Raw genomic sequence first — 12,032 nt, forward strand, 5'->3', positions numbered from 1 at the left:
TCCTTTGACCTCATGATTCTCATTTGCTCTGACATGCACTGTGAGCTGTAAGGTCTTATATAGACAGGTGTGTGGCTTTCCTAATCAAGTCCAATCAGTATAATCAAACACAGCTGGACTCAAATGAAGGTGTAGAACCATCTCAAGGATGATCAGAAGAAATAGACAGCACCTGAGTTAAATATGAGTGTCACGGCAAAGGGTCTGAATACTTATGACCATGTGATATTTCAGTTTTTCTTTTTTAATAAATTTGCAAAAATTTCTACATTTCTGTTTTTTTCTGTCAAGATGGGGTGCTGAGTGTACATTACTGAGAAATAAAATGAACTTTTTTGATTTTTGGAAAATGGCTGCAATGAAACAAAGAGTGAAAAATTTAAAGGGGTCTGAATACTTTCCGTACCCACTGTACCTTTTGGAATTAAAAGTTGTTACTTGGTTTCGACCATAACACATTTTCCCACATGCTTTTGGGGGACTTGATGTTTGTTTTTGCAAACTTCAGCCGTGCTTGGATGTTTTTCTGTGAAGAAAAGGCTTCTGTCTTGCCACCCTACCCCCATTCATATGAAGAATACAGGAGATAGTTGTCACATGTACCACACAGCCAGTACTTGCCAGAAATTCCTGCAGTTCCTTTAATGTTGCTGTAGGCCTCTTGGAAGCCTCCCTGACCAGTTTTCTTTTCATCTTTTCATCAACTTTGGAGGGACATCCAGTTCTTGGTAAAGTCACAGTTGTGCCATATTTTCTCCACTTGATGATGACTGTCTTCACTGTGTTCCATGGTATATTTAATGCTTTGGAAATTCTTTTGTAGCCGTCTCCTGACTTATGTCTTTCAACAATGAGATCTCTCTGATGCTTTGAAAGCTCTCTGCAGACCATGGCTTTTGCTCAGAGATGCAACTAAGAAAATATCATGAAAATCCTACTAGAACAGCTGAACTTTATTTGTGATTAATCAGAGTCACTTTAAATGATGGCAGGTGTGTAATGACTTCTAGTTAACCTGAGTTTGAATGTGATTGGTTAATTCTGAACACAGCCACATCCACAGTTATAAGATATTTTTATTTTTCATTTTTCCCCCACGAAGATTTCAGTTTGTTTTTCTATTGAATTGTTCACATTATAGGTCACATTAAAGGTGGAAAAAGTTCTGACATGATTTGTCTTTGTCTCATTATTTTACATAATAAGAACCTGGCATTTTAACAGGGGTGTGTAGACTTTTTCTATCCACTGTAATTAATCATGAGATGGTGAAGGTGTTCATAGAGATATTCTGCAATTGATATAATTAATATGTCTCTTGTATTGGCTGCCAAATCTTAGACTGTGCAGTTGCTAAAGACAATACTCCCTGCAAAAGCTAAAAGAAAGCTATTTGTTCCCCTCAACATTAAACCAAAAGCAATGAATGTACAGTTGATCAACACATCTGGATGGATGATTGTCTGTCGTGTTTTACGCTGTCACTTTTGTTTGGAAAACTGGTCTTTTTTAATTTATCACTGAACTGTGTCCCTATTAACCAAGCATGAATGCCTCTGAATGGGGTGAGAGTGCAGTGAGTACAGTACTAGTCCTTTATAGAGTACACATTTTTATTCTTCTGACAAAGGCCTTGTACTGAAGCATGTATGTAAACCAAGATCTAACCTCTACGTCTGAAAAGTGAAGCCAATGTGGAAGTGCCTTAAACCTGCATTCTTTCACTGGTTGCAAAAAGAAGTCTGATTGCATAGAAGCCTATGATAAAAAGACCCTACTTCTCACTTGATGTATTACCTCAGGAGACATTTTCCAAATGAGTTTACGGTCTCAATCGCTAGTTTCAAGTCTTCTTCAATACAGCAACATTTTCAATGTGTTAATTATGTTCCCATTCCAAGTAAAATAAACGGTAAAACAGGGTATGCTTTTGGGCGTGGCTACCTTTTGATTGACAAGTCACAACCACAGCGACGTGTCAGTCAGGATAGACGCATAAAAAAGTCTTCTTCAGTGTTCAGTTGTAGTAAAAAGAGACACGAAAGAGCTGTCTGTAAATTCTTTCCCTTGCAAGTGCATTTTGTTTTAAGCTTGTTTTTCGCTAGCCAAAATTAGCATCCAAATTAGTATCTCAGTTTACATGAATTATGACCAGTGCTAACCTAGCTAGTAAGATCTACCCTCTTGTCCGAATATGGTCACTTCTGATTCCAATAACAAGAGGGGCGACAGCCAAAATCGAGGTTTCAAAATGGTAGTTTAAAGCCCATAGGCCTCAGTGAAGAGGTGTGTTTTAAGCTGTTTTTTAAAGGTAATTAGAGAGGAGGCAGAGTGGATGGCAAGAGGAAGCTTGTTCCAGAGTGAAGGTGCACCAACACCAGAAGGCTCTGTCACCAAATGTCCAGAGCCTGGAATTAGGGACAGCGAGCAGTTCCTTGTCAGAGGACCGCAGGGCCCGTGGCTGAGTGTAGGGATGGAGTTTATCTGTGAGGTACTGAGGTGCAAGTCCATGGAGAAATTTGTGGAAGGGGAGCTAGAGGTTTAGTGCTGATGTAGAGCTGGATGTCATCGGCATAGCAGTGGAAGTGTAGTCCATGTTTCCGGATGAGCATGCCAAGAGGTAGCATGTAGATATTAAATAGTAGTGGGCCAAGCACTGATCCTTGAGGCACGCCATGTGAGACTGGGGCCAATTCAGAGCAGATGCCCTTAAGGGTGATATATTGTTGCCTGTGGATGAGATAGGATTGAAACCAAGAATACACAGTACCAGTGAGGCCAATGAGTTCGGAGAGGCGAGTGAGAAGAAGTAGGATGGTAGCTGGAAAGGTGGGGCAAATCAGAGCAAGAAGGTCAGAAAGCTCAGGCAGGAAACTTGCAGAAGCCTTAGGCGGGCGATAGACGAGGACCACTTGTAGCTGTAAAGACCCAGACAGAGCAAAGTGTATGCACTCAATGAAGAGGCGTGTACTGGAAATTCTTTTATCTGGATGTCCGCAGGATGTATGACAGCTAGTCAAGGTTTGGAAATAGCCTGTTGACCACTCTGCAAGGTAGCGTAGCAGCTGGAAAAAGCCACTGGTTTAGTAGATGCCGTAGTGTAACCAGAGCCCACTGAGAAAAGTTGGGGAGTGTGAGAAAATGAATCCAACTAATAGCATAACGTTGAAAACCAGCTTAGTGAAGCAGCAGGGGTAGAATCACAGAGTAGCTGAAGTTGTGCATATTGTTTGTGAGCATGTGAAGCAGCGACAGACACGCCAGCGTCCTCTCACACACACTGATCATAATCTCTTATATGATGTAAACATGTTGAATAAATGAAGAACGCTCTTCCAGAAAGTCAGCTAATGTTACCAAGTTGATGTATTTTTTACATTTATGATGTAAAAACAATGTTTATTGACAAAAAAGATAAACATTACCTTCTATATGATACAGATGTACCCTACTGAATTTTTGCTGGATGCAGGAGACCTGCTCTATATGATATTTCCAGTAGTCACAATATTCTGTTTTGAGAAAGGCATGTTTACAGATGTGCTGATCATGTTAGCATGTGTTATTCAGTTCAGTGACCTAAACAGTAATGATCTCTGGCGTGATGAAATAATAAAAAGCTGTTACAACTCTTACAAGTACAAAAACATAAGGGCATGGTGATGAAAAAGAAATATAGGTTCATATTTAAAGGTACAATGTGTAATTCCCGGCCACACGCTCCAAACATATGAGGCAGCATTTCACATCCTTCTCCCCCTCAGCCAGGCTACTCTCTAAGACATTCTGCCCCTCCGCTATTTTTTAATCACCAGTAACGATCGAGCTGATCTGTATAATAACCTCTTGAATGAAGTTTTTTATTTTTGAAACTTGAGGATAACAGCGGAGAGAGAGAGAAATCAGAGAAAAAGACAGAGAAAAAAAAGGATTGGCAAGCATGGTATGCATATTTTATCAGAATCAGATCATTTATATAATTTATAATAGATTATCTTAGCGGCACTTCCGCCTCCTGTGTTTCTGGACAATGATGATTTCACGCCAGTCTGTCCAGTCAGAGACGGGGAAGATCAAGTGGTGGCGGGAGACAAAAAAGCAGAAGAACGAGAGGTCGGGGAGTGCGAGCGAGAGCGAGAGGATCTCTTACAGCATCACTAATTGACAAGCGCTCAGGGCACTTCTCCATCCTCTCATGTTGGACTGAGGGCAAACTGGACGCTACAGTGACTCACTATCACCTCTCGAGGCACAAAATGGTATTACAAGACAGGACGGGTATGGCTAGCAGGTTAGCATGCTAACTTAAGTAGATAATCTCTGCAACGCAATTCATTTGACATCACGTCAGAACTGTTACTTCACATTTTGTTCATAGCTATTTTGTTATGTTTTGAATGAATATCTTACACATTGCACCTTTAAATAAGAAGATCCAAGCTTTATGATTATCAAAATCTGGAGCGTTCCCATTTAACATTGGCAAAGTTGTTGTATCTTGTCTGCCAGTTTTAAGCAGTGTAGGATCCTGATTTTCTCTCTCTGGAGCTCCTCTGGGCTGACTTGGCCCACCAGCTTGGCAGCGAAGTGGATCATGTCCTGCATGAAGAGGCCCACAGCTCCTCTGGGTGCAGGAGGGATCTGGGTCAGGGTGCAGGAGTCAAAGCGAAAGTTTATGTTCTTAGCCCTGGGGCGGCCCGGTCCCCGTTCCTCAATCCATGTCAGAGGTCTAGAAGGACACAGATGTTTATTAATGTTTAGATGGCCCTGTAATTTACCTGCCTCCACCCCTGTAACAGCAGAGGCTGGCTACAACATTGGGGTTTAAACATGTTAATCTGGCTACTGTTCAATGCCTGATCGTGAACTTAGCTATTTAAAGTAAAATGCTAAACAAGACTACAAAGATCTTTCTAGTTAGGGGTGTAGCTAAATTTGCAATGTTAAATTTTAAACAGGTCAGAGTGGGATTCAAGAGGCCAGTATACTTCGACAGTGCTTGCTGGGTAGTTGAACAGCACTTAATAATGTGTATTTATTAAACTGACAACTAACATTCTGATTTCAGAAAACATTACTTCAGCCTGTAACTGGACTAAAGTTGTACTTCTGACAGAGAAACTCTGCTATTTAAAACAAAGTTTCAGTCAATCCATCACATTGTTATTTTGAAACATTATCCACATGGAAACCATATCTGCAGTGATATCCTGTAATAAGTGTGGATAGTCCCTCTCCTCTCTGCTTCTGTCGCTTTCTGCAGGTGTTTCTGGCTCTGGGGCTGTAGTGTCTGGATCTGTGGTTGTGGCCTTTATGCTGCCCCCCATGTTCCTGCTCGACACCCGCAGCTACAATTATCATTAGTCCTATTATTATTATTATTATTATCATTACTAGATATATTATTCATTTTAATTGATAAATTAATCCACTACCACCATTATCACTATTTTACATCTCTATGTGGAATTTCCGTTGGGGCTACTGCGTTCTCCTTTTCCTTGCCACAATCGCCAAGTGCTTGCTCATGGTGGGAACTGTTGAGTTTCTGTTAATAATATTAGTACAGCTTAGACCTGCGCTATATGAAACTAGAAATAAGATAAAATGCACCAATTCCTCCTGTTCAAGTAACATCAATGGCCAGCTGTTTTAGGAAATTACTTAATATTTAGCTATGTAACTATATTTGTAAACTGTTTGAATTGGAATCAATGGACTAGGGACTGAGAGGCACAGAAAGGGGAGAGAAGTCAGACATTATTGAGGGATGGCCTAATACATTTTTTAGTTTTAGTATTTTCATGGGTAGACATACAGGCAGATGGATGTGTCCTCCCTCACCTGTTGTCAGATGTCAGCAGCTTTGCAGTCATCTTGCTGTAGTTTTTACCAGAGTCCTCCTCTAAGGTTGCTGCAGTTACTGACAGCTCACCAAACAACTCAACCAACCAGGTGAGGCGAGCAATACCACTGAATGCTTCGAAACCAAATCCAGGCTTCAGAGGTCCACCTTGAACAAATGAACAATATATAGTCATTTAAAATGTACATTTCTTTACAGACATTTAGCTTGAGTTGAACATGAGAGGAAAGTTTTGGATAAAACACATAGTCTCTTACCAGTAAAATGCAGAGTACCTTCCTGCAGGATTTTTCCCTCTACCTCCCTCTTCAGTCCTTTGAAGTCTTCTGTCAGCAGCTCGATGTGTTCCTCATGGAGAATCAATCCTGACACACACACAAACACACACACACACGTTTACTGAGATAGTAGATTGAGATGCACATACTGCTAGTGTGTTTTTGCAAAAGTGTCACCCAGAGCTGATTGTAGGAACCAAGCACTGATCTGAGGATGTAGAAGTCATTTGGTGCAATCAGGAGCAGTGAAACTTCACCCCAGACATGCTCCTTATAGTGACAGATGGTCATTACCCCAAACCATGTTATCAATAGTAGTGTTACTTTCATCAGACCAAACTAAATTAAATTTATTTGACAATGACAAAATTGTCATTGACAAATAAATTAGAAAAAAAAATGAGACGATGATGAGACGGCAACAATGTCCTTAAACACTGACTGTGACTATACTAACATGCAATTTCAAATACAGTGAAGCAGACAAAAAGAAATTGTGAGTGCCTAATTATATCGGATGGCAATTAATGTGGTATTAAGATTTTTGGAAAAAAACACTACAAATTTGAAGCAGCATATCAAGGCTAACCACCCGGGAACTGAAAAAAGTTAACGTCTCCTTTGTAATAACAATTACAACAAAGCTAACGTTCAAATTTTAATAAACATTTTATCTATATGTGAGATGAGTGAAATAAAGTAAAATGATAAATATCTCTATTTTGGTTAGAGCAGATTAACCAAAATGTTAATCAAATTATACTAATGAGTTAGAAAAGACTAAAATGATGATTAATGACTAAAATCAGACTAAAATACCCAGACTTTTAGTCAACTAAAACTTGATTAAAAAATAGTATACAGTGGACTGAATATGACAAAAATTAACAAGGAAATTTGACACAGGACTAAGTAAATATTAAAATGGCAGACAAAATGAACACTAATCAGAAGTACTGATTATTATGATGTATCTGAAACAAATTAATTTCCTTCCACTGCTAAGGAGGCGTCTTACTGCTTAATAACTGCACTGAAACTCGCTGATGGTCTCTTTGAAAGCATTTATCTGAACTTTCCCTCCTGACCTGCACATTGAACATACATGTGAGTACTTACACATTGTTATAAATTAGTCTCACCTTTTTCCTGGGCAAAATCCCAGAGCTCCACAGCAGCATTGTAGTTCATGGTCATGGGATACTCAACACAGACGTGTTTCCCTGCCTGTAGAAAAGTTCTGATGAGAAAGGAGGAGGGAGTTTTCTGATTAGAAACTCTTATTGTTGTGCATTCTGTTTCTCCATGGGATGTTACATGTGACATATTACCTGATAAAGTTACACACACTGCCTATTTATACATGACTAATGTCAGTCCAATATTCACTCTCTTTTAGCTCTGGTTTGGTCTCCACCATCTCTTGAGGGAAATATCCGACTCTGACTGAGATGCTAAGTGCTCCACTATGCTCACCAGCTTGTCTGTTACTTTCCCTGCCTGCTGTTTGCTGCTGAGCAGGTAGTGTACATTGGTTTTATCTGTGTCTTTTCACTGAAAACAACTGCCTGCTGCTGCTGGAAACCAGATGGGTGTTTCATGTAGGTGGCTGAGAAAAGCAGGGCTGATTGTCTTGAATTAACCTAACAGGATCGGTCTGTTTCATAAAGCTGTGTTGTGAGCAGACTAATTAAAGTCTGATTTGTTTCACGGAAGAAAAAACAGGTCTCTTCTATTTAAGTCAATACAAAACATGTAAAATCAAAGCTGTGGCAGGACATCTTTCTTTACTTACTAAGCAGTGAGCTCAGTACTGCCACTGGTGGCCAGAAGGTGGCCTACCAGCTACCAGTGTACGCTCAGTGACTGAATTGAGTTTAGTCAGTGGCCCAACACCTTTCTAAGATACTTTCAGTAGATTTTGCCTTTTATTTTGTATTCATTGATTGATTGATTAATTCAGTGCAACACGGCTCAAGTGCAGAGACTTTTTTGCAGTTATTTGTCTCACACATTACCTGATGTTATCCTCATGCAACATATTCTCAGTGCAGATGAATGCCACATGAATATCGTCTCTGCTCACGGCCTCTTCTACTGAGATCTGACTCACTTCCTGAGTGTCCAGGCTTCTCCTGTTGACAAAAACATCTGTCAGGATGATATTGATGAGAATGAAAAGAAATTGTCAAACGGACTGTAAACTATACAAAATGGAAACGTATACTCAGTTGGCGGTTTATTAGGTCCACCTAGCTAAAAGTAGTACAGTCTAATCCGTCACTCCACCTCTCTGTCATTGTGGCTATTTGTAGCACCCATACCTCTAATTAATCGCATGTGCCTGTAAACCGTTATTGCAGTGTCGTATACATAAATTTATGAATGCGCCTTTGATTGACATATTTCATGTCCACCTCATCATTTCACCTGCAGCTATCTAGCCAGCTGTATAGTGTTCCCCACAGATAGACCTTCCTTGGGCGGGCGGCCCAGGTATATTTGGCAATACAATTTTAGCATTTTGCAGAGAAACACAGAGATATGTTATCTGGTATTATGTTACAAGACGCAGACACAGTGGATATTTTACAAGGACCAGGACCAGGAAGCAACAGTAAACAGTGAACTGAGTTTCTCTCTGACTCCTCCTGGCAGTCTGACATTTCCTCATTCATACTGTCCACATCAAAGCACATATCTGAACGCAATTACGTCTTTAGAAACTTGGAGATCCCGGTTAGAAAGGCAAACATGACAGCTTTTATGATCAATCTGTCATCGATGTATGGACAGAGAGCTATCTTTTGACATTGTGGATTTATCCTCAGCACAGAATAAAATCTATAAGCTACACTGTCCTTCTTTATAACACAGTGACTCTGTGGACATTAAGGCAGCTGTCAGGTTGGCAACATTTGCACAAAAACACTTACCGTGAGCTACATTACTGCAATAATCACTGTTTAAACTAATCTGTATAAAACTGATCAATGAACAGTAATCTTTCATATTGTAGTCGCACTGATTGGAACATTTCTATCGTAGTTATCAACTGGATATGATGTGAATATTTCTGAGTGAGGATGACTGTGGTGCAGCTGAAACAAACAGGCCTAAATGTAGTTTAAAAGTGAGTTTTTCATTATTAGCTGGTGATAGTCTGAATGTGTTTTGACAGAATTTCATAAAATACGAAATCAGTAAGATCATGTATCAATGTCTAAAACGTTTTGAACCTATAGACACATTTTCCACTGCAAAAAATCATTATTGGGCTAACCTACTGGGTCGGACTGTGACTTTTCAATCACAGGTCCATGAGTAGGTCTAATCTGTTCGATTAATATTTTCATCTTCAGTTATGGTGAATCGTAGTATCGGAGCTCCATTGATGATGGGTTTTTTTTCATCCACACGCACGCGCTTCCATCAGGATCAACATACTCTGAGATGACTGAACTGATTCTGATCAGCTTTTCTGGAACCGAAAACTCAGAGTTTCACATCTCAGGCTCAGTCAACTCAGAGCTCAGGGATAAGCTCAGAGTTTGTTGAACCTGCTTTCTGAAACGGGACCCAGATGTCATTCTGTACTGTTTTGAAAACGAAGCGTGGGTGGAAAATTCCAAAAGACTTTTCTGTGAAAGTTCTGTGTCTTTAAAACATGCAGATCAAACACATACAGGAAAAGAGAGACAGAAAAGGCAGGGCAATCAGGTGTCTTTGCAATTAGAGACCAGAAGTGTAGGTGTGTGTGTGAGTGTGTGGAAGACAGAACTGAAGGGTAAAGCCAGGTGAGCAGTTTCAAGTAGTGAGAAAACACTTACACAGCAACCGCTGCCACTGCCACTGTCATTCTGTGAGAAACACTGATGTACAATGTAAAAGTGCAGACTGACAAAATCTGAGTTAACTCAGGGGTATGACTATGACTGAGTCATCAAAGTATTAGAGTATAAGAGTAAATCTTCCTTTCTTGAACATTTGATTCTTTTGAGAGAAGCTGATTCAGCTTTATGATCTTTTTAGAGACTGTAGTTTGTGCTGCTGTTACACTGCTATCCATGCCACATGACTTTATTCGTTAACAGTCCAGTTAAAGCTGCAGTAGGGAATTATTTTAGAACTAACTTTTTAGATAGATAGATAGATACTTCGCAGGAAATTAAAATTTGTTACAGTAGCAGCAACCACATTCAGTCCACACACACACACACACACAGGCAACACGATCTATATAGTTGATTTGTAAAATAAGAAGCTAAGAAGCTAAAGAAGCTAAAATATGATGGAGTCCTAAAAACATAAATAGAAAAAAAATAAGAATAAAAGAAGCCCAATCGCAAAAGTTAAGTATCCTATCAAAACATTTCTAAACAAAAATCAGGGTACAATGAATTACCCGGACAGTTATTTACTATTTAGGATCTTCCGAAACACCTCTACGGTGTGAAGTGGGTGCGAGGGAGAGACTTATGGAAAGTTTTGCATTGTATGTTCAATGGTTACCGACTGCAGCTTTAAGGGCTGAACTGTGACTACTCCCAGTGGATTTCTGTTATTCTCATGTTGGGACTGGCCACACACACACATCAAAAAGTATTCCTATTCCAGTGTGGATGTCATTATTTTAGAAAGGGTCTAATGTATCTGTAATGTATCTTTTTTTCTATTTTTTCTTTAAGGACACACACTGACAGGTACAGAGTGCACACAGAAGGACTCTGTGCCCTCCCCAGGTTGTTTCGGGCCATGTCCTATGTTACTTATGCCTATGGCAAATAATGCTTGTGTTTATCTGTGCATGCTGTGCAGCATGTGCGTATTACCTGGATATGACTCCTCGGGCAGTGAGCTTCTCTGCAGGACTGCCAGGCTGTGGAGCTAACATGTCTCTAATCCTCACACAACCTGCTGTGCCCATGCCAACCACGACTGCTCCAAACATGCTGACTGAGAAGCAAAGAGAAGAGGTTAAAGAGTAGTTCAGTGCATGAAGGGCCAAGTGACCCCTTACATATGTTTAAACCAGGGCCGTAGCAAGATGACGTAAATATTCAGGTCATAATTCCACCCAACAGTCCAGCAGATTAGTTTGAAGAAACTGTTTAATATACAGCTGGTCCAACATAGTCTGACTTCTATTTTTTTACTCATCATAACACAGCTGTAATGCACGAACTGATGCATCAATGCAGTTTTACATCCCCATGCTCTTCATTCAAGCATCCCCGAGCTGGAAAATCTATTTCTACTTATTGTAACACAAAAGCAGTCCTTCATCTCATAACTATCCCATGTGGTAAATCATATGCACGTAAAACTCCCTGCTAGTTTTACCCGCATATGATTTACCGAAAAGACATACAGCAGAGCATTGTATTAACATTCCCCCTTAGCTGAAAAGTAGCGTCCATTTTCACATTTATGCTACATAGGCATTAAAAAGGTTTTTCTCTTTAGAAGAGGTGGTCATTTAGATTATCTGTGAATCCTTATGGTCTGTTGGATTTGTCTGAATTTGTCTTGACCGTTAAGTGTCACATTTTTATTCAGTTCTGACTGCCGTGATAACGCAAGACAATGAGTGCAAAAAATATCCACCATCAATTTAAAGAAAACCTGTTATGTTTATCTTTTAGTGTAAACTGCACTTCAGGTCAAAAGGTTCACACAAAGTTCAGTGGACTGTTTACCTGTGTGACAAGCAAAGACTCTACAGGCCTAGAGCTCTGCACTACGATCTAATGAGTAACAAAGAAATACTTCCAGATCCTAATTTCTTTTCAGTGACATTTTGCTGAGTTGGCACAACTCATAAACGACAGTGAACCCAGCAACAACAATACAGGCTACACGGGGGGGGGGGGGGGGGGGGGGAAGGG

The 12,032-nt window shown here is 40.0% G+C and overlaps 1 protein-coding gene across 1 annotated transcript in view; it reads right to left on the reverse strand.

Annotated features, from left to right (window-relative positions):
- Positions 1-3,348: 3,348 nt before the first annotated feature.
- Positions 3,349-12,032, reverse strand: part of blvra (biliverdin reductase A) — a 9,814-nt gene continuing 1,130 nt past the window's right edge. The window contains exons 2-7 of the mRNA XM_046052758.1: positions 10,977-11,100; positions 8,163-8,279; positions 7,287-7,384; positions 6,124-6,231; positions 5,845-6,013; positions 3,349-4,729 (exon numbers count right to left, since the gene is read on the reverse strand). Coding sequence (XP_045908714.1) covers positions 4,474-4,729; positions 5,845-6,013; positions 6,124-6,231; positions 7,287-7,384; positions 8,163-8,279; positions 10,977-11,095 — 867 coding nt within the window. The 5' untranslated portion in view covers positions 11,096-11,100 and the 3' untranslated portion in view covers positions 3,349-4,473. The remainder of the gene's footprint in view (positions 4,730-5,844; positions 6,014-6,123; positions 6,232-7,286; positions 7,385-8,162; positions 8,280-10,976; positions 11,101-12,032) is intronic.

Source organism: Micropterus dolomieu, linkage group LG06, assembly GCF_021292245.1.
Source record: "Micropterus dolomieu isolate WLL.071019.BEF.003 ecotype Adirondacks linkage group LG06, ASM2129224v1, whole genome shotgun sequence".
In the NCBI taxonomy this organism is placed as follows: Eukaryota; Metazoa; Chordata; class Actinopteri; order Centrarchiformes; family Centrarchidae; genus Micropterus; species Micropterus dolomieu.